Source organism: Blennius ocellaris, assembly GCF_963422515.1.
Source record: "Blennius ocellaris genome assembly, chromosome: 21".
Taxonomy (NCBI): domain Eukaryota; kingdom Metazoa; phylum Chordata; class Actinopteri; order Blenniiformes; family Blenniidae; genus Blennius; species Blennius ocellaris.
In genome coordinates, this window is record NC_137670.1 from 13,138,465 (window position 1) to 13,161,076 (window position 22,612).

General features: G+C 41.7%; 2 protein-coding genes across 8 annotated transcripts; both read left to right on the plus strand.

Moving 5' to 3' along the window:
• Positions 1-120: 120 nt before the first annotated feature.
• mfsd1l (major facilitator superfamily domain containing 1-like) lies at positions 121-5,912 on the plus strand. The gene is made up of 13 exons (XM_080517550.1): positions 121-257; positions 1,383-1,483; positions 1,887-1,996; positions 2,098-2,153; positions 2,264-2,407; positions 2,494-2,652; positions 2,745-2,860; positions 3,062-3,162; positions 3,798-3,909; positions 3,985-4,122; positions 4,259-4,395; positions 4,488-4,599; positions 4,695-5,912. The coding sequence occupies exons 1-13, from the start codon at positions 236-238 to the stop codon at positions 4,827-4,829; spliced, it is 1,443 nt and encodes a 480-aa protein (XP_080373676.1). The 5' UTR covers positions 121-235; the 3' UTR covers positions 4,830-5,912.
• A 2,527-nt stretch (positions 5,913-8,439) lies between these two features.
• On the plus strand, positions 8,440-21,041 carry LOC308146152 (actin-binding LIM protein 1-like). 7 transcript variants are annotated; one of them, XM_080517833.1, is made up of 18 exons: positions 8,440-8,575; positions 12,021-12,152; positions 13,802-13,985; positions 14,063-14,172; positions 14,965-15,091; positions 15,305-15,398; positions 15,619-15,706; positions 15,822-15,880; positions 16,032-16,088; positions 16,777-16,908; positions 17,455-17,625; positions 18,421-18,450; positions 18,546-18,675; positions 18,800-18,889; positions 19,786-19,836; positions 20,313-20,377; positions 20,506-20,551; positions 20,636-21,041. In XM_080517833.1, exons 1-18 carry the CDS (start codon positions 8,569-8,571, stop codon positions 20,710-20,712), a joined length of 1,650 nt encoding a protein of 549 aa, XP_080373959.1. In that variant the 5' UTR covers positions 8,440-8,568; the 3' UTR covers positions 20,713-21,041. The 7 variants fall into 7 exon arrangements, with proteins under 7 accessions (XP_080373959.1, XP_080373961.1, XP_080373960.1 ...); XM_080517835.1 differs by having other exon boundaries at positions 20,512-20,551; XM_080517834.1 differs by having other exon boundaries at positions 19,789-19,836.
• The last annotated feature ends 1,571 nt before the right edge of the window (positions 21,042-22,612 follow it).

Sequence of the window (22,612 nt, forward strand, 5' to 3'; positions counted from 1 at the left end):
CCAGCCTGACATGCAAAAGCATTGTTGTTTTGCAAAAAGGAGTCGTTCATGTTAATGAGTCGGTCAAAAGGTTCGCTTCGTTCGTGAACGTCACAACTACGACCTGCGGGCTGCTGACCCTCTCAGCACAGACTGGACCTCACCGCTGCTAACCTGTAAACAGCAGCACAGCATGAACACTACACGCTGTAGTTTGTAACCAGCAGCCTCTTTAAAAAAAAAATTGTTTTTAACTATGGCGCAGCCTGCGGAGAAAGGTATGTGTTCCTTCTTGAACGTACTTCAGTCTCGGTGGTGTCGTTCTGCTAAGCTAAGCAGGAGCGCTTCCCTCAATATCTGACTGAAGCTCTGATTCAGCAGGTTTTATGCTTAAGTTGTAGGTAAAACATGTGACTGAAGTCAGCAATAAGAATTTCCCCGTCCTAAAAAAAAAAAAGCATTTTCTGATTGGACTTTTATTGTGGAATCGGAGTATTTCTCAGCATTAGTAGCTATTATGATTATTGCGTGAACGCTGCATAAAAATGTTACTGCTCATTTTTTAAAAAGTCCTGAGATATTTGGACTAAAGTGTTAAGAGTAAATTGTCCAAGGGCAAAACTGATTTTATGTAATTTCTGTATGAAATACTAATAACTTTTTATACCAGTCATACTAATGCATGGACTATGAGTTCAATGAAATATATATGATGTCAACCCCACATCATAAGGTTTCGTTTGATTATGTAATTCTTCTTTTAGTACTCTTGATATGTTTCAAACCAGAGGTCATCAAACAGTTTCAATCTACCACTTTAATGGTGCAGAGCAACAGGAAGGGCTACTTCCTGAATCCTTTAGTCTCATATTTCACTATATGACAAGACAAATGTATATATGAGAAGACTTGTAGTTAATTATCATTGTAAGACACAGATCACCGCCTTCATTCTTGTAAAAAAAAAAAAAAATCAATGACAATATTTGGAAGTCATCAACTCATCAACCTTTGTCTCCACTGACCATTACAGAGATGAATAACCTTTATTGTTGTAAAAGTTGCAAATATGCTTTATGGTACCAAATATATATATAGAATATATCTCATTGATACAAGTGTTTCTCATCAGATTCTATGAGGCAATTTAGGTCGGATTTCTCGTTTCAACACCAGTGAGACCTGCAGGCAGCCGCAGAATGATAATTAAAAGTAAATCTTTTGAATTAGAGGAATTTTCTGCTACAGATTTGTGAGAAAGTGAAGGATCAGTGAAGGACGTTGTTGGATGGGAAGATTCAGTTAGTTTAGATCAATGTCAAAGAAAAGGGATGTGCTTTATGTTGCCAGTATTGTCTTCATTCATGCATAGTTTTTTGTTTTTTTCCCCTTTTCTGTTTCAGCTTATTACCGCTTCATGGTGCTTTTCTTTAACTGCCTGCTTACATTTGGCTCCTACTTCTGCTTTGACATCCCCAGTGTTTTGCAGGATCAATTTCAAGGGGTGAGTAAGAAGAGGAAAACTACAGCTTGGTATTACAGTCCTATTTTAGTCAAAGTTGAGACACTGTATAAAATACGAATCCAAACATGAGCCACCACTGGAAATTAAGAAATGGTAGCTGTAAAGCAAAAGGATGTGGTCATTTTGAAGTACTTATTTAAAATGTATGCAAATAGATTATTTTACCACAATGCAGGGAAATGATTGAGTTAAAAAGGAGCGCTGCAGATAAGCTGAACTCATCAAATGATGTGATAAGGAAAAGAAATAAACATTTTCTCTCCATCAGCTGACGAGATGATTCTAGTTTGGTGTCAAAACTCTAAAGTCTGTCTGTCTGTCTGTCTGTCTGTGATTACTTGGGGAAAACAACTCTAATCACTGGTTTTTCGTTATCGGACAGAATCTGACGTGTCCCAATGCAACAGTGATCAATGGGACCGTGGACTGTGTGGAGGGCCTGGGGATGACTCCTCAGCAGTACAACCTCCTTTATGCCATCTACGCCTGGACGTAAGCACAATCACACCCCCACAGCATTCTCCACCCCCCCCCCCCCGGTGAATGTCATATCGGAGGGGAAATACAGTTGGTGTTTTTCTTCTTCTCTGCAGGAATGCAGTGGTCGTGATCATGGCTGGATTCCTCATTGACAAGTTGGGCAATCGCTGTGAGTCTGCGAAGCACCTGCCAGTCAATTTAGCGCGAAAATAAGGTAGTGTGACAAAACTTAAAAGTGATTTATTTTTATTTTTTTTCCCCCTCTGCTTTTCTTCGCAGTCGGTGTGTTCCTGTTCTCTTTTCTGTGCGTTTTGGGCTCGTCCCTCTTCGCACTGGGTTCTCATTTCAAGGGCACTCCCTACCTGCTGCCACTGATGCTCACAGGCCGTCTGCTGTTTGGGTCCGGCAACGGATCCCTGACCAGTGAGGCCACCCTTTTTTTCACATCTTCAACTATGAGGCCAACGTTGACCGGTCTGCCTTAATCGACTCCCTTCTTTCATCATTAGTTGTTCAGAACCGCATCACGGCCTTCTGGTTCAAGGGGAAGGAGCTGGCGCTGGCCTTCGGTCTGACGCTGGCCTTCTCTCGTCTGGGTTCGGTGCTCAACTTCTTCCTCACTCAGAAGTTTGAGGAGAAATACGGCATGCAGTGGACGCTGTGGGGCGGTGGGTGGAGACGAGAGCAACTTTTCAGTTTATACCACGGTGAGGTTCAAGCAAGAGTTTCTCATGTCGCGTATCTCCCTCGGTTGTTCAAGGTGCATTTCTGTGCGTGCTGGGCTTCACGTCGGCAGTCGTCGTCAGCGCCTTGGACAAAGTTGGAATGAAGCAGTTGGGGCTTGATGGAGCCATTCAAGAAGAATCCCGCAAAGTGGTAGGAACTGTTTTTTTTTTTACCACCAGGGAACCAAAACAAACTCTTGCAGGTCTTATTTTACAAAAGACATCAGGAAACCTCCCAGTTCAGACACACACACACACACACACACACACACACACACACACACAGTGCAAACCAATACGAGTATTACCTGGGTTATTGACTGTGTGGACTTTATTGTTTGTGTGTTTGTAGAGGATTCAGGATGTGAAGCTGCTGTCGCTGAGATACTGGCTGCTGGTGCTCACCATCATGTTCTTCTACAACGGCATCTTCCCCTTCATCGCGGACGCCAGGTCAGGAAACACAAACTCCTCTGGTCGGACTCCAGTGAAATTCACATGTTGGACCGAAATGCCAGGACATGAAAATACAATACAGGAGCAGGATGACGATGAAAATGTGGCCCTCAAAGAGACGATGAAGATTTATAAAGGCAGATGAAACATTTATAGAAAGACCTTTTGTCCCAATTCTGTTAAGGTTATTAATATATCTGATTGGTGCTGAAGCAGACTGATGTTTCTGCTATTTGAGACACATTTCACCAGTTGTGAAATTGTGTTGTTTTTTTGTTTTTTTTTAATGGGCATATCATATTTTTATTGGGATACAAAGACACAGTTCCACATAGCAAATAATGACATTTCTGTATCTTCTATCAATATATTGTTTCTTGCACAATTTTGAATACTTGTTATTGTTATGGTGCCATTATTATTTTTCTTTTAGATTTAAAGCTCAGAAATTAGCAGGTTAAAGAGAAAATGCCAGATTGGATATTAAACAGGAGAACTCGGAAGAAGCTGGACTGGCAGACAGACGATATGTTACTGTGACTCAGCACTGCCACCTAATGCACAGACGGAGCATCGCTTTAAGTCATACTTGACTGCAGCTTTAACTGATGTCCTTCGTTTTCCCTGTCCAGTAAATTCATCCAGGATAAGTACGGCGACTACAGTCAGAAGGAGGCGGCGTACATCGCGGGGGCCGTCTATGACAGTTCTTTGGTCCTCTCAGCCATCGTGGGCATTCTCATCGTGAGTGTCTCAGCGTTGTGCCTACTAGTAAAGGTGGTTGGAACATGCGTCCTGCTCACATGTGTATTATTTCAGGATTTCGTGGGCCTGCGGGGAATCTTCGCGGTGGCCTGTGCCGTCCTCACGCTGCCCGTGTTTGGACTCCTCGCCTTCACCTTCGTCCCTCCTCTGGTCTCCACCATTTGGCTCGGGGTCACCTACTCCTTCGCCGCCGTGAGCTTTGCTTTGTTTCTGAATATTGATTTATCTCGTTGACGTCAATGACCAAAACGTACGAAAGAGGAAATCAAAATTGAGCTGAAAAAACAAACAAACTGGAGAACAATGTTGTCATTTTCCTGCATTCCAGGCCAGCATGTGGCCGTCTATCCCCCTGGTGGTGCCCCAGGCCACTCTGGGAACCGCCATGGGCCTGGCTACGTCCATACAGATGGTGGGGATTGGAATATCTAATCTCGTCGTGGGACAGATTCTGGGCAAGTCGAGGTAGGCCCGCGCTGAATACCCGAATCCCGTTGTCGTGCGCCGACAATCTCTGCTTTCGCTTCGTGTGACGCTTTCTTCCTCTCGTTGCCCAGTGAAACTAAGATCCCGCTGTGGCGCTGGCAGAGGATGATGATCTTCATGTTGGCCAACACCGTCGGCTGCATCGTGACCTCGGTGCTGCTCAACATCGTCGACCGCCGACAGGTCAGGCGTCGCCCCGCGCATCGCATTGGAGACACGTGTTTTTCCGTCTGTCTTCTGAATGTACGCGATGGCAAACGTTTTTGTTTTGTGTCCAGGGCGGGACCCTGAACAAGACGACCAAGAGGTCCGGCCAGGCGGAGAGAGACGCGGACCGAGAGCCGCTCACTCAGGCAGAGGAAGATCCAGACGTGGACGACGAAGACGCACAACCACGCTCCATCAACTCATGAGTCTTTTATGGTAATCAGATATTAGGGAAAGAGTTTTTAACTTCTTCTTTTTTTCTTTTTTTTTATACAGTTGCCTCAGAGTATTCCCAATGTTTAAATTTTTGCACACTTTCGTTCTTAATGAAATCCGTTCTCATTTAATCAAGCTAAATGAAACACGTAACACAAATGTATTGTTTACAGTAGAATTCCGAGCTGAGGCTCCATCGCGTTGCTTTTGTGCTCTCAGTCCGTGTAAAACTTTTTGGATCTTGCATGAATCAATTTCAACACAAAAAAAACAAAAAACACACACCTCAAACAGTTTTTGCGACCCATTTCAGGCATTAATAAAACAAAGAATACGTGGTTTCTAGATGTAAATGATCCTAAAAACTTCTGTAAACTGTCAATTTTTATCTTTTTTCTATTCAACAAAGGAGATATCTTTCTACATGACTGCACACCAAATATGTACTGAATTCACCAATTTTTAATATTTTATTGAGGTTGTTTTGCACTTCACCGAGGCCACAGTATTTGGTGCACATCAGTCGCGACAGGGATGAATGAGGAAGTTGTGTAATCATTTGAAAAAAATAATAAGAATAATTTCAGGGAAATCGTATTTACACCTTTGGTGTGTATTTGAGTTATTCTGAATATCCACTGCAACAATACCACACATGTTGTTGTGCATTTTCTTCAACAGTCATGTTATTGTACTGCCCTGACTGATCAAAGATGTTTCGTGAACTTTTAAAATCATTTGAATTCTGTGCATGTCGAGATAATTAAGCAGTTTCACGTTTTTTTGTCTGTTATGTTTTGCACAAAGCAGCCAGCAGGTGGCGCTCCATACGCATTTTGACTGTTGACTGTTACAAAGCTCCTTTAACCTCAGTGGATATTCTCTACATCAAGAACACTCGTTTTGTTTTTTGTTTTTTTGTTTTTTGTTAAAGCTTGTATAGGTATTTTGAAGCAGTTAATCAAGCTTATAGCTTCAGATAAACTGAAACCAAGAACCTTAAATTTTCTATTCAGAAACACACTAATCCAGATTTTATTGTGTTTAACAGTGATGTCTCGTCAACCATAATGAAAAATGATCTGTGTGAAATGGTCTCCTGTGTGCGCTTCATTCTCGCATCAGCTTTTAACACTATTTTAGTCACACTCACTTCACTGACATCAGAAACCGCATCAAGTACTGCAGACACTAAATATGAGAAAAAAAAGATGTAAAACTGGTGACTGGCTTTTATTTTTTTCACTCTTTGAACATGTCTGCTTTATTTTTGAGAGCGTATAATGCGGTGGCAGCGACCTCTCTGATCATCTTGAATATGACAGCGAGGTCTCACAGTGCAGCTGCATGGAAATTTCAGGAGTTCATAGAATTGTCGTTCGGAAAAATGCAAATTAGAGAGTTTCTAATTATATCTGGACAGACTTATCTCCTCCCGAGTTATGCTGCAATCCTACTTTGAGTGGGAACTGGCTCTGAACACACCCGACGAGAGCCAGATTTGTGTTTCGGTCCCTGATGCTGTGCCAGGTTCAATGTGGCGACCTCCAAGGTCAGAAACAATCAAAAGATGAACGGCTGAACAACACGGAGTTTTCAGGTTATTGAGGATTATCTTTGTGTCCAGCTGTCACTTTAATGAATCCAACCAAACAATCAAAATACTCATCTCTCTTTATCGCCACACATTTGGATAATCCAGCTCTCCGGACCTTATTAACCTGGTTATTAGCCCGACGGTAGGACACCTCTGGTGTTGACATACGAGTGACAAGTCAAAGTCACTGGAATCGAGGGAAGAGGGTTACCTGACAGAGACTTCCTAGAGCTCAGGTCCTCTGTTTAGCGTGAAGATAAACACTAAAAATATACCTTTGCTAATCCTCTTAAGGGGCGTGTGGTCGGAGTTGGTGCTTGATGTACAACACACACACACACACACACACACACACACTCGCACTCATTCACTCCCGCTGAGTCAGTCACACAGTCTCGGAGCACCTTAAGACCTGCCATTTACTAAAAAGGGCTTTGACGTCTTCAGACTTGCTTTATGGTGTCCGCCTTGGGGTCAGCGTGCAGCCTGAACTGTTTGGCTGAAAGTCTCGACGGCATGAGCGTGTCCAGCCTTCTTAACCTCAGCAGCCTGGGCAGGATCTGCGGCTCCAGTCCCAGCAGGGACGGGGTGGTCCTGGACCGGGTGAAGCGGAAGAACTCGGTCAGGCGCATGTCCATCATTGAGGACGGCGAGCTGGCCGAGGTCCTCTACCTGATCCCCAAACAGTCCATGATGGAGCAGCTGCCGTTCCTCAACCCCAACGACTACATCCTGTGTGAGAAGTTGGCGTCGATACCTGCAGAGATGTCAGGTAATGGAGACTTTTATCCGTCACTGTGTGCTTTCAGGTGAGACTTTGGCGACGCCGAACTTCGAAGAGGTTCAGATGAAGATCACAGGTGTCAGCGACCCCTTTTTTTTATTTTGAAAAACGTTTTGTTGTGGCTGTGACTCGGTTTGTAAAGTCGGTCCTCCTTCAAGATGAAAACACTGAATCCAAACCCCCCCCCCCCGATTGGAGGTCGAGCATCTTGCACATCACGATGGATGAATGTGACGAAGATTTTCAAGCATATAAGTAGTTAACGTGTTGTATAAGTGAATTCCATTCACTATCTACCTGTGGATTTCCTGTGGAAAGAAATGTTGAACAGAATGATAGTTAAAAGCTTAAATCCCATCTCCCAATAATGAATATAAAATTGGTACATACACAGAACAAGGCGAGAAAATAATTTGATAAAGTTTGTTACACATTACAATGATATGGGAGTTCCTCTCTTCGGCCTCACATGATCATTTAATTTCTGGAAATGTTTCATCAACATTTCCAACAACGACCTGAACAATCCTGTTATTTCTACATGTTTGTGTGAGACTTTGAGACGCAGTGAAGCGTCTCTCAACTCTCAACAACTCTCAATATTTCTTTAGAAACGTTTCTTCATCCAGTTTTGCCACATGAACATGATTATTGTCATTCATTGAATATACTCTGTCATTCATTGAATATATAAGTCTGATTCTTTTTGAAAACAAACTTGAGCAGTCAAATCGGTGTTTAGAGGGCATGTTGCACCACTTAAACTTCATTTAGCAGAGTCACTCAAGACTTTTAGAATTAATTTAAATGACCAGATCAAAATAAATCTACCAGAGAGATGCAGAAGTCATATATTCAGACAAACTATCAAAATGCGTTTCAAAACTCCGAATTATCAGCAGCATTGTAAGTAGAAGGAAATGGAAAATTGTTGCAAGGCTACTGTGGTTTTCCTTCACGTGTCGCCTCTTAAACACCGTCGGCTCCAAACGGGGCCTGAACATTTGCGGCATTGCGCAGCCGTGTCCTCGCATTCAAACCCAGTTCCCTCCCTCTGTGTGGATGAGCTCATGCGGACTGGAAGCACAAGAGCATTTAACAGCACTGGTGCTCTTCACACACACACACACACACACACACACACACACACACACACACACACACACACACACACACACACACACACACACACACACACACACACACACACACACACACACACACACACACCCTCTGTGTTTTTGAACCACCCCCTTTTCCCCCCTTGCTGGACCAGCAGTCCAGTTAGTTCCTCTCATTCTGATCCGCTGCACTGAACTGAGCCACAGAGGAGAAGAAAGCAACTGTCATGAAAGGTAGATGTGTATAAAAGTGTGTATGAGACAGAGAGGGTGTGTGTGTGTGTGTGTGAGTCCTGTTTGTTCTTGCCTTGTTTTGTTTAGAATTGTTTTGAACTTGGTGGCACCATGACAGTGAGTTATTTCTGTATTTTCTTTTTAAATGCCATTGTTGAGTTAGAATTTTCTGTGTAATTATGCATGTGATGTTTCAGTGGCAGTGCTTTTTCATTGGCGTAACAGTCAAAACAGGTATTATTATTTCTATGCTTCTGTGAGCAAATGTATCCCAAACTAAACTGTGAATTTATTGCTATTTTTGTAGAAAGTTTATTGTTGCAGGCTGGTTATTTTGGATGACAGTCTGGAGCTGTAGGAAGTGAATTTAGTGTCTAAAAAAAAAAAAAAAGTGAGTTGTGGAAAAGCACGAGCACCATTGTTCTACCAAATAGTTAAATTGAATGAGTCCAGCATGTGATTGCAGAAATACTTGTGACCTTGTTTCCCATTACACCACAATGGGGACGAGGCGATGCTGTGTTGTGGTTCTGGTCACTATTTAGTGGATTAGAGTTGAGTTATTTTCTCTTATGTTGCAGGAAAGACTAACATCACCTGATGGTTTTGAGTAAATTCCTAAAAAAAAAAAAAATCTTCAAGCTAATCTGACACAAAACAACGTGTATTTATGTACAGCTACTGTTGCATCGCTTGCTCAAGTGAAAATACTATCAAATACAAAGTCATTCTTTAATAAAAAGCCTTCATGTGATTCAACTGCATACAATAACTATGTCCAAAGCTCAATTCTCAACCAAAAAATGTAAAGCAGGTCAGAAAGTTATATTTTAATTGTGGTTTATATGAGTTGTATGAGTGACATTAGTTACATACTTGGAAAGAAAAAAGTGCTAATAACAGTGAGATTTTGTCATTCACTACTTCCATCCTTGCAACTCAGAAATGTACTTAAGTCTCATATTTTCCGCTTTGTAATAAAGTATTAACAACTACAAGTATTGAATACTATTAACACAGCGACATATAAATATGAGTATAAAAACTGCTCTTTCTGATTTGCTTCAAACATGGTTTTATAAACCAAGAAGTAACAACCGACCGTGACTGAAGTCAAACTCCAGAAACATGGGAATATAAATAAACTTCTTCATCACCACCACATGTCTGAACATCAACTGAGATCCTATCTGAGGTTGGGATGTTCTCTTTAAATGAAACGCATCAATATTCTAGAAGCTTCAGTTTGACCTCGGTGTGCTGTTTAATTTACAATCCAGTTTAGAGGTCATGACTTTGAGTCACGTGAAAACAGACATTTAAGTATCCACATGAGGGAATCCGAATACTTGAAATAGATCCACACAAACCGTCACCGATACAGATCTTTTATAGCTCAAGACAGTGGACCGGGTGATTAGCTGTTCGTCTCGGGTTTCACCACATTTGCTGACTTTCTAAATCCACCATTTGCTAATGCTCGACACCATATCAGCTTCACATTCTGGGAGAGATTAGGAAGGAGCGGGAGGCACTTCAGACCCCGCACAGAAGTTTTGACATTCACAAGAGACCTTAAACAAAAGGTGCATTAAAGAATTGACGGCGTGCGCCGCATAAAGGAACGAGACGTCACACTGTGGGTCGCGGTATTTGCGCCGTTGTATAGTCTTTCATTTTACAAGTGTTTCCATTGCAGTTGTCTGTATCTTCCAGTCAGAGTTGGCAGCACAGCTCTGCTCAAATATGTGAAGTGTTGGAGGACAAAGGGCAGTTTGCCTGGATTTTCTGTAATTGTTGGAGCGCTGCAGCCAAATTGATGGGTTACATTCCTACCAGGAATCTGCAGGAAGGACAAAACTTTAGTTCTCATAGTTTCTTGCTTACTCTGTTACACAAGTTTAATACGTTCTCTATGTTGGTTAAGTATAAAGTAATACCAGAATCATGTTTATGAGCCTCTTTTAGATATAAGCAGCTTTCACAAAAAAGACGAAGATGTTAAAATGTATTAAAATGCTTCATTTGTACCTCTTCCCGATGTCAAAATATAAATTACAAGTCTTGATTGCAATTATTACCTTACCGCCCAATCAAGCAAGAAAACAAACACTTGTGCATTATTTTATATATTTCTGTTTAAACTGACCAATCAGTAGAGGTAGGAAAAGCTTGTCTTTTATCATGAGGAGACTTGTGTCCTAATCATGCTTGTTGCCATGGAAACAAATCTCTAGTGGAGAGGCAGGCTTGGGGCCACATACCAGTGGAGCTACACTCAGTTGTCTTTTTAATGATTATTATTATTTATATTCAAAAGACTGAGAAGCATTTGGAGTTTCAGGCCACAAAACGTTTCACCTTCAGCTGCAACATGCTCACTTTCGTCATATTATCCATGTTCGTGCAGATTTTATTAGACCTTTAAAGCATCCTGACTGGAGCTGTCAGTCCCGTGTGAAGGTAAACTGTGTGTTTTCAAAGGAGTGCTGTTCTGTGTATGAGGAGTGAGACGGTGAAGTTCACGTGTCTGTGCCTCTATTTGTATGCCGGAGGACAGAGCCGCTCTCAACGTGCCACATTCTTTCCCCTCTTCTCTCCGCTAATCACACCGAGGACCTTTCAAGTGGCTGTGATTAGATTGTACCGGCATCCGTTGCTCACAGGCCACGTGAACATATTTTTATGAATCTAATTTTGTATTATGTAATGATTCGTCACTTGTGCTGGAGAATCTCCCCTGATTCCATGTATCTATGTATTTTCCTTTTCTATGACAAAACTCAGAGGCCATTATTACAATCAGCCATCAACAAAACTCATACGATTACTGTTGCAATGTGTAAATTGTACTCGATCACAACTCATTTCTTTTTCCATTGCCTTTAATTGCATTGTCATAAACAAGGATTCAGTTCACTTTACCCATAGAAAATATCTACATACAAAGGTATTACGTATTATATCTTGCTAAAATAGTTCCGTTTACTCCAGAAAATGGAGAAATCTACAATATGAAATGAGAAAAGTGTATTTCTTGTTTCTTCCAACTTTCTTGTTTTAAAAGTGAGATGTAAAAATCCAATTCAACTTTATTAAGCAATTAAGTTCCACTCTCCATTCATCGCAATGCCTCCAGCTCCACACATCAACACATCACCATAATCCAATTAAAAAGAAAAATGTTGGACTTTTAGGTCCACTGAGAGACTGTCTTCTATTTCGTTTGACACGAATGATCCCCTCAGTATGAATATTAATCATATCAGCAAAAATCTATAACATTTCCTTTGTACATTGTCTGATTAAAAAAATATGTTGGGATTTCTGGAAATTAATGCCTGCAAAGGAGAACAAAATAATTTGACGGCGATGTCTCTGTGGAAAACACATTACACGATGCTATTTCAGACTTAACTGAGACTCCTTCTTCTGTCCCCTGCAGTCCTACACACCCAGGATGGCTGTCACCCGGCGAAGCAGGTCATCCAGTGCCTCCGATGTGGGAAACCATGCAAAGGACAAGTGCTGCGGGTGCAGAGCAGCCACTTTCACATCAAGTGCTTTACCTGCAAGGGTGAGTGGCTTCAGTATGTCGAAGCACCTGCGTCACGTCACATGGATGTCATACTGGGCCCCCAATGCAGGAGTGAAGCCGCCCCCCCCCCCCCTCGGAGTCTGTTTTTGATTGGACACTAATATGTTATCACTCCTCGTGGACTGGATCTAACGTGTTATTTTGGATTTTCACACAAGATATAATGCCAGCAACAGTTTCAGGTGGATTAGTAGAGCTAATTTAAAACAGGATTGCCTTCGATTGAGCTTTATTCTTGGCCATTCTGAAGAAGTCATTGAATTGAACTTTGTTACGAAACATCCCTCCTCCACAATGGCCTGTTGTGAGTTACCCTGCTTCGTGGAGAACATAGTTCCTCAGCAAGGCATTGTTCCTCTTTAATCAGCACTGACAAGTTTCTCATGTCACTGCCCTTTCATGGCATTGTCACAATGTTTACCGCACAGAGAAAAACAAAAGGACTTTGAGCGAAGAGGAGCTTGTTGTAATGTAGCACTGGGAACCGGCCAGAGTGTGATGAGCGGTCAGACTCCCAGTTATTTCCGCCATGTGTTCCTGCAGGGACATGCGAGTCCGTGCAAGCTTTACTTAACCATACAAATAGGAGCATTTCACATAAAACGCGTGTACGTTGTGAATGAGTCACAGCGGGGACAGAAATAGTGCGACGCGACGTCTCTGTCCTTGGCGTCTCGGCGCATTCTGCTGTGGACGGGTTGCGGGGGCGGCGCGGGTTTGGAAGTGTCGTATAGCCGCGAGAAAACATGGCGTCCTGTCAGTATGAACCTGACGCACGTAGGCAGAAAGATGCACGCATAGCTGGGATGCACAGAAACACATGCAATCCTTTCCCGGAGTATCGGGTAGACACACTCACTGCTGTTACAACATCCCGAAACAATGTGACCCACAAAGAAATCCAAACCTGAGGTTAGACAAAGTCACATACAGATGACGTCCTAAAGCTCTCGACGGCGTGAAAAAACAATTGCAAACCGAAGCCAAACAAAGCAAAAAGAATTTGTTTGTTCCTGTAGATGTAAATGAGTACAAACAGCAGAATTATATGTAAAAACAGAGATAATAACATTGAGTGATGAAGTTAAAAAAAACAAAAGCTTAGTGTTTCTTTGTGTTGCAGTATACTGCATGGGTTTTATGAAACCAGGTGATACATTTGAATGGTTATTGCTAATGTTATTAATTATTACTATCGGCTATATTTTGTAATATGCATTATAATGTTGTGTGCCTGCAGATGGAAGCTAGCCACAGCTAAATCTGGTACAAAATATCTTTTATTTAAGATTAATATGGTTTTGTACATGGTCCCTGAAAAACAAACAAACAAACAAATGAATAAATAAATTGTAATTAGCCGGCGGTGTACAGCACATGATTTGATCGGAATGGAAAGTCTGTTATGATCAGGACAGACTTTTTTTATTCTTAACTTGGATTTCCTGGTTTAAATGGGGGGAAATACAAAGAACACAATGCAGAGTTTGGGGTGTATCACTATATGCACTATCATATGATTTGTAACATTATGCTGTTATGGGGCACATAGTGGGTGGATGGATGGATGGATGGATGGATGGATAGATGGATGGATGTCAGTGTGTCACCTCATCTTTTCCCCCCAGTGTGTGGCTGTGACTTGGGTCAGAGTGGCTTCTTCATGAGGAATGGGGAATACCTCTGCCCGCTGGACTTCCAGCGGCTTCACGGCACGCTGTGCAGCAGCTGCGGGGAGTTTGTGGAGGGAGAGGTGGTCACAGTCTTGGGGAAGACCTACCACCCGGCCTGCTTCGTCTGCACCGCTTGCAGGTGAGCCCACGACCGGCGTTCAGAGGAAGAGTTCAGCTTGACTCGGCCCGCTGACGTTTTGCGGCTGTGTTTCTCAGGCAGCCCTTTCCCGCCGGGGAGTGCGTCACATTCAATGGAAAAGACTGCCTCTGTCAGCGCTGCAGTGAACCCGCATCCCCGACTCCTCCTGACGTCAGCCACTCCAAGAGTGAGTGCGCCCCTGTTGAATTTATCCTCCATGTTGGATGATGTGACCCCCACGTTCATATCAAAATGATTTATTGGCGCAGCTTTAAACCAGATCCGTGGATTAAGCACTGAACATGGGCCAGCTGGGGTTTCTATCCCAGCATCCGATTTAGTTAGTTGATCCCGAGTCATTCAAGATCGACATCACAGCTGTTAGTATTTCTGCAGGTGACTTGAAACTAATGTGTTTCTGTGAGGAGACAACTGTTTAAACCCCAAGAGTCCTGAATTGTATGTCGTTATGATATATAAAAAGCCACAGCTTTGCAGAATCACACAACCGCCGGCTTCAGCTTACAAACAGCGGATTGATGTAACGTCTGCAAGCTCCTTTTCATGTCTGGAAACTGTCTCCGATCTTTCTCAGGAATGTTGGATAAACATTCCTCCTAATTCCAGTCTAAACTCCTACTGGTGCGACGTTGCGTGGTGGCTTTACCGCACAAATCCAGTCAACCACCTGGGGCCCTGTGACTCGGTCGGTCCTATAGATACAGCAAGTCCCACTAACTTGACCTCAGCAGTCCAATGATTATAGATACAGCAGGGATCAATAGAGGATTCGGGCTCGCAAAGCCTCCAGATTAAGGGGATCTATCTCTGCAGAGCCGTGTGGAAAAGTGCTTGCTAAAAAGAGGGGAAGAGGACGGCTATTCTTATTATTCTGTGATGTCAGACGGATTTTATTCAGTTTATACTTAAATGCTGTCACCGGTTTAAAAATAAACAAAAGTGCGCGTGTGTTTTTCAGGTTGCAATGGCTGCGGCAGAGACATAAAGAACGGCCAGGCTCTCTTAGCCCTCGGAGGCCAGTGGCACCTTGGCTGCTTCAAGTGTAGAGCTTGCAAGAAAGTGCTGAGTGGCGAATACATCAGCAAGTAAATGCCCTTCAACACAATCGGGCCTCTTTTTTTCCTTTTTTTTTTTTTAAAGTTGATGAATGATAATCGCTGCACTGGTTTCCTCCCACGGTCTGAAAATATGACTCGAGGATAATTCATGGCTTCCCCACAACAATGAATGTGATGCGGCAGAATAGAAGATGAGTGAATGGATGAACGTTAACTGATGTGAAAATGTGCGTCTTGTAGAGACGGGGCGCCGTACTGCGAGAGAGACTACCAGCTTCAGTTTGGAGTGCAATGTGACGCCTGCCTGAAGTTTATAACGGGGAAAGTCCTCGAGGTGAGACGGTCCGTTTCCTGGTTGATGATGAAATATGTGTTTTACTGATGTCTTTCCTGAACGTCGTCTGGTTTGTGAGTCATAAACTGTACACGTGACATTTCTAGAATGTCCATTGCATTCATGGAATTATCATAGCTTTATTTCACCTACTGGATCTTGTTTCTCTCATGGGGACAGTTTGAGTTCAGCTTTTGACTTTTCTCATTCTCTACAACAGGCCGGGCACAAGCATTATCACCCCGGCTGTGCGCGATGCAGCCGCTGCGACAAAATGTTCCGGGAAGGAGAAGAAATGTATCTGCAAGGTCAGTCCATCGTTCAGATCCATCTTGTGAGAAGACACTTTCTCCATTTGTGGTGCGGATGTGACTTGGCTCTTGAGTAAATGATTGAATAAGTGTGTTAATACTATGCTCACAGGATCAACAGTTTGGCACCCGGACTGCAGAGACAGCAGCCACACTGACGAAAGTAACAGGGTAAGATTCCTTCAGCGTTTTGGATGATATGTAATTTCCCGCCTCAAAGAACATCTCAGAATAAGCCGTCATCTGTGGCGTATTTGACGCACACTGTGAATTCGCGTGCCATTTCTTTACTTGTTGTCCCCACCCCCCCCCCCCCCCATAGGTCGAAAGGCCCAAAACGCCCTGTCTTGATTTCTTTTACCCTGCGCCTAAAGTGAAGGTTAATGTCAAGTGTTGGCTTGCTGTTTGCACTGATAAAGTGTCGAGTGGACAGGCTGCGATCGCTTGCTTGTTTCACACACTGCGTGGCCGACACTTTGCTCACCTGGCTGAACAGTCGGAGCTCGTGTGCGAAATCAACAACAACAATAAAAAACAACCTTCAAATAGAGCAAGATTTCCATCAATGAATGACATTTTTTGCAAATATCATCATAATTCACATTGCATCGCATTACATTGTTGAAAGAGCTTCATGCATGGCTGTATTACTTCTCCATTGCGAGTAAAATGTAATAGTTTTACTTTTAACCCTTTATCAGGCAAGACACCATTATTTTAGTGTGTGTATCTCTTTAAGGTTTCTTTACTGACAATGATGAAAATTAAATAAATGTATTTGAAAACCATATATGTTGTATTACATATAGTCAAAATACCGATTTGGCCCTTTGCTTTTATAAAGCATATTCTTATATTATCTATATATTTATCGGGACTGCAAAAGACTACAGTTGAAAATCAGAAATAACACATTACGTTGAAGGACAGTGCTCTATAAAGGGTTTATAACTCGTATACACTGGCTGTCAGCACGGATACAACTGTGAAACCTTTTTTTGTCTTCATTTTTAATTGACACCAGTGTGCTTATTTAAACTTATGGAGTGTTTTCCTCTTATGTTTAGCCCGCGAGATCTTCATCTGAAAGCTCCTGCTCCCGGCCAGGCTCGTGCACGCCCGGCAGTCCCGGTCGAAACATCTGCGTAAGTGACGATCCACAACATCTGCTCAGCATCTTCCCGGGTGCACGATTCACCGTGGGTTGATTTGTGTTTCGTTTATCCCTTTATTTGTACAGGCGAGTCGCATGGACAAAGTGTCTCTCTTGCAAGATAATTCTTTAAACGAAGACGCACCTTTAGAAAAATAATGAAACTTTCTGAACATACAAAATTCTGCAATTCTTTGATGTTGCTTTTGAGAGAAACTGTGATTCCAATCGCGGTTGAAGAGACGATCGCATTTCAATTTCTTACTCCATCGAATATCTCAATAAAAGCGATCAACCATTTTTGGATTTGTTTGAGTTTGATTACGAACAAGCGGAGCTTTCAGTGTCCTTTTGTTTCCTTCATCCCGGCCTCTTATCATCCACGATTACCACTTTACTCCCACCAACACCTCGTGTGTGAATATCAGATCCTCATTGTGTTGTGGGACTAAAGTTTTATTCCTCCCTAAATGATGCATTAAAAAAAAAAAGCCGAACAACCTTTTACCTATTACCTGACCTAACCCTTCTCCATCCTTTCTCTCCTTCCTCTCCTCCCCCTCTCCCCCTCTCCATCCTTTCCTGGTCCCAGGCAAAAGTAGACAATGAGATCATTGATTACAGAGATTTAGCCGCAATTCCCAGAGTCAAGGCCATATTTGATATAGAGCATCCTGATATGATTTCCTATAAGTCTGTGAGCAACAACTCCTCTACTTTGGAAGAAAAAGGCAACAGACAGGACAATCAAAGCCCTGCAGAGGTAACTTCATCCAGTGCTCCAAGTCGTCTCCAGTGACATGTTTGTGTGTCATTGTTTCTGTGTTTTCATTCTTGGTTTGATTTATGAAGCAAACCAAGTGAAGTCTTGTTTTGTGGTTTTATATTGGCAATTGGCAGTAAAATACAACCATAGGTTTTCCCACCTAATATAAAGTCAACAAGTGTTTATTTAGTTCATAAATGTTTTACTTCTAATTACACATTATCAAAAAAAATTTAAAGTAATGGCAATAATTTGGTATAACGTATCATTGAGAAAAGAAATGGTTTGTTCTTCGCATCTTTTTTTGGATCATCTTTCAAAACAGTTCAGTCTATTTCTCTGTTCCCCTGCACATAATCCACAATAATGACCATTTTTTTGTACATTTATTTTAATACAGGCTAAGTTATACCAACATTAGATGTAACACCTCTATATGAACAGCAAAAAGAACTACAATGAACATAAACCTGTATTTAGGGGTGTGCCAGAGTTAATATAATGTAATGGGTAAGAACAAACAAATATGGCCACACTGATAAATTCTATTCAACTTTTACATCTTCCTAAAAAAATCTAATGTCGTAGTCTCATAAAAAACATTTTTTCCCCATTTTTCTTCTTTCCATACTTCAGTCTTCATGTGAAAACCAGACCTTTCCTGATTAAGCTTAACGTTTCACATCTTCCTCTGAAACCAGGCTGTCATTGTCTTGTTGGCTCTGGTTCAATATCATCCCGTGCCTGCATTGATCTTTCTTCTTCTGTCTTTTTTTTATTTATCCGTTTTAGTCACCAGGGAACATATCTCAAACCACGGAGGTAATTCTTATCCACTCACTCAAAGTTACTATACCAGAATGCCCTTCACCTCACATTGCTTCTTTTATTCTCACTGTGTCTTTCTTTCATTCAAGGAGAGTTTTGAATTGAGAACGCGCATACCAAAGTCTACAAGCCACGGCTCTTTTGGAGTTCATGCACTGTACAATCGTCGCAGCTGCACTCCCACTCTGTCCCGATCGCCACAACACTTCCACCGACCAGGTAGGGGCGCCAGCCGGCTTTGACCTCGGAGCACCTTTGTGTGAAACGTATCCTCTGCTCACTTTTCCTCTCTTTTACCACCTCCACGACCTTTCTTCCTCCTTCCACGTTCCCCAATGGCAAGGTTTTGTGCCTTCACCTTCTTTATTCTCTGGCAACACTGACACCCGCCCCACTTCTCCTTCATGTCACCTCCTTTCCTCTAAAACCAAAGGTAAGACCCCCCCCCCAATGATCCTCCTCCACCTGTTCCCCTGTTCTCTGCACCCCGTCTCTCCTCCCGCCGATAGATTTATTAACCTGTGCATCACTCTGTGTCATCAGGATGGGATTTGTAAATAATATCACGAGTAGAGTTACAAAAAAGTTGACATTAGAAACACTGAGACATCAATTCTGCTCAATAAGAATCTATTTCTCATTAAAAAGCAGTATGTTACATGATTTTGACAAGTTAAATATTCAGTACCTTAGAAGTCACGTTCATGTTTTGACAGATAAATCGTGATTTTAATAGAAACCTTTCAACACAACTAAAAGTCCAGCCGCAGCCACGCCTGATGCATATACAGAAAAAATTATTCTTTAGCATTTGCCACTCATTTGTTATGTGTTACGAAGAATGATTTAGATTTGATTTCTACTTCCTTATTGTTTGCTTCTCTGTCTTTTGTCTTTTTTCTTCGATTAGATCTATTCTACATGTTTATTTTCATTGAACTTATTAGCTTTTACTTGGTCTTTTAAAATTATTTGACTGATGATGATGCCTCCACTATATTAACCAGTCATATAGTGGAGATTTTACTTTTCTAACTGAAGATAGAAGGCTTTTTTTGTCTTTCTTTTTCTTACCTGCAAGCGACCTGCAGGCTGTATAATGTACCAGATCCTCTACAATACATCAGTTTGAAGCAGATCTGTATCTTCTAATGAAGTCTGTGAAGATGACGTGTGACAAATAAGAACCAGCGATCATCGGCCTGTGTACTGTTTTGATAAAAGTGTAAATGGAAAGAAAATTGAACAATTAGAGAGACACAACATTGGTACTCCATTCGTGTAAAGTTGTGTAGGTTTACGTGCTAACCCTGCTTTCTTTTCCCTCAGCAGACGAAGGCTTGAATTTGTACAGGAGGCCTCCCATTTATAAACAGCAAGGTACGGAAATCAGTTAATATTTTAAACACAGGATAAATAATAAAAAAAAATTTGAACAAGTATCCAACAAACGAATAATGTACACATGTTAAAGAATGCATTTTTAGTCTTGTGTGATTTAATCAAAAGACAAATGAATGACTCTTTGAAGTAAATAAGCCTATCCATAGGAAGTAGTTTGTAACCTTTATTATTAAAGAAATGTACATGGACAAAACGGGTAAATTACATTGAGTTGTCCTTTAATGCTCAGTTTCTAAACTTTTCCAAGTATCTATTAGAAAACCGAGGGATAAACATAGCTCAGTACTGAGACGTCCGCTGTGCAGGAGAATTAGATGTCGGCCGGGGGAAGACGAGCCTGGCCAAGCTTGTTTTGTTGAGTGGACCTAATCTATTTAGGGCAAAGAGTCGAGCCTGATTGTAGCAGTCGTCTCACGGTGAGCTTATCTGTCTGCTGTTTCACTTTCACTCAGACCCAAATTCCTCCGCATCCCAAACATGCTCACTGCCCGGATATGGACACAACGGCCTGGATGTGGTGAGACACACACCTCGGATGCCAAAGTGCCTCCTTAGAAAACAACATGCCATGACAGTCTCTCTCTCTTTTGATGGTTTTGAGGTAAATCTGCTCTTTTTGATCAAGTGTCTTTTCTCCTCATGAAGCAACAGTCGGCTGATTTCTCGCACTACAATGGTGACAGACTCAGAGGTGAGGACGCATACCACTGAATTCTGTCTCGGAGACACGTGGACTCTTTGAAATGAATGACACTGTCGTTTCTTCTTTCTCCAGATGTCAAGGTATGGGAGTCAATAAAAAGGAGTTTCAGCTTTGATTTCGGCGGCTTTCAGCCTCCTGTACGACCATGAACTCGCCGTGTGCCGCTGCATGTCTTCAAAAGTATCCGATGTGTACATCCTCACGTCTACCTTTTTTTCCTTATTTCATTCAGTGTGTGTATTGCATAACCAGCTCACATGGTCCAAACATACTCTGCTTTCAGTAATCTGCTGGCGATTAATCCTGCCATGATCCTTCTGTGCATGTGTTTGCTTCATTCTGTAGTTCAGCCATGATGGCCAGCATCCATTAGCACGAATGGAAAGAGGAGTGTCTATGCCCAATTTGCTGGAACTAAAAGCAAGTATTATTTGCATATTTGTGCCATAACCTTTCTTTTCCCCTTTATTGACTTTGTAAAAATGCTTTTTTTTTTCCTCTTGTCTTTTCAATTTTTTTTAATTGAAATTAACTGCTTTATTTATTCTCAAAATTGCATGCTGGTTGAGCAATTTCACTGCAAAGAAGAAAATGGCAAACTGCATGTATCAATGATAACATATGCAAATAATTCTCAAGGATACTAAAGTGGAATTTCAGATGCAGGTTTTCTAGCACACCGCTTTGCAGGATGACACTGAAGTCTCGAGGGCGGTCTCGGTAGAATTCCAGACAATTTATGTCAGTCTTTTCACGAATTCCCGGGAAAAGATTGCAGATCTGTATATATATATGTGTGTGTGTGTGCATGGCACATGACGTTGTAACTCATCTCAGTTCAGTGAAAAAGGTTATGTGCAGATACAGTTTGTGTCAACGTGTTCTCCACCCCTCTTTGTTACATCAAGGTCTACCCATATGAAGTGCTCGCAGTCAGTAACAGAGGAAGAGTCAAGCTTCCCAGAGACGTTGACAGAACAAGACTTGAGGTAAATTAAATTTAAAAGAAAAAGCATTCACACAAGGTCACAGCTTTTGTATGTATATCTGTCTGAAGATTTCAATATATGATAGTTATACATTTCCAGTTAATCTTAGGAAATGAACTGCTGTAATATTTTTCTTTCATTTCTTTATTTTTCCTGCTCTTTTTTTTTTTTTTTAGCGTCACCTCTCTCCAGATTCCTTTTTTGAAATCTTCGGCATGAGGATTCAAGAATTCGACCGGCTTCCACTCTGGAAACGTAACGACATGAAAAAGAGGGCAAATCTCTTTTAAGTGACGCCCAGTGCGCGGCGGCAACTCTGTAAATAGACAGTATTGATAAAGCTGTGAAGAAACTCTACATGATATTGTTTTGCAACCGGCTCATAAAATAAACTAATGTTTGTTTGAAAAGTTTAAAGCATAGCTTTTCTCGCTTATTCTCTGTGAGTGTAAAAACAAAATACCTGAAAACGTGAGACTCTGACACAGCTTTGGCTTTGACTGATCATGAATTCAAGCCACATTAAAGTGTTTCTGTTGCTAAGTGACAGTTACTGTTGACTTCTGTAACATTGACCAATAAAAACAGCCGATCCTTCACAGAGCCTTTACGAGTCCGACCTTTGTTCGGCGATCTTATTGCTTCTGACGACAAGTCACGAAGAGTAATTGACTGCAAATGTTTTGTTTATAGTTCATGAGAATGACATCAAAAGGTCAAGATTAGCCACCCAGAAAAAAATTATAATGACATAACAGTATTTGCCTGATGAACAGAGAATGACTAATAACCTCAATTCTGCTTTTATTCTCACTTATTTCACATCTTAATATTGTATTTTATTAATTTTCTATTCTGTGTGGAGCAGCACTGCAGAGGATTTCCCTCTGGGATCGATTTTCTACTCCTACACCCAGTGCATTGTGTAGTAAATGATGTCACCATCGACATCCACCCATCTTTTATAACGTGTAAAATCATTCAGTGTAACACCGCTGCCATGCTCGGCACTATGTCACCCTTCATATGTACACATGAGAAAAGATAATAAATGATTCGT

Coding starts and splice junctions, on each gene's coding strand:
- LOC308146152 (XM_080517833.1), top strand. Junction 14,173..14,964: donor TGACGTCAGCCACTCCAAGA/GTGAGTGCGCCC, acceptor TGTGTTTTTCAG/GTTGCAATGGCTGCGGCAGA. Junction 19,837..20,312: donor TCCCATTTATAAACAGCAAG/GTACGGAAATCA, acceptor ACTTTCACTCAG/ACCCAAATTCCTCCGCATCC.
- mfsd1l (XM_080517550.1), top strand. CDS start 236: ATGGCGCAGCCTGCGGAGAAAG. Junction 258..1,382: donor GGCGCAGCCTGCGGAGAAAG/GTATGTGTTCCT, acceptor TTTCTGTTTCAG/CTTATTACCGCTTCATGGTG. Junction 4,396..4,487: donor CAGATTCTGGGCAAGTCGAG/GTAGGCCCGCGC, acceptor CTCGTTGCCCAG/TGAAACTAAGATCCCGCTGT.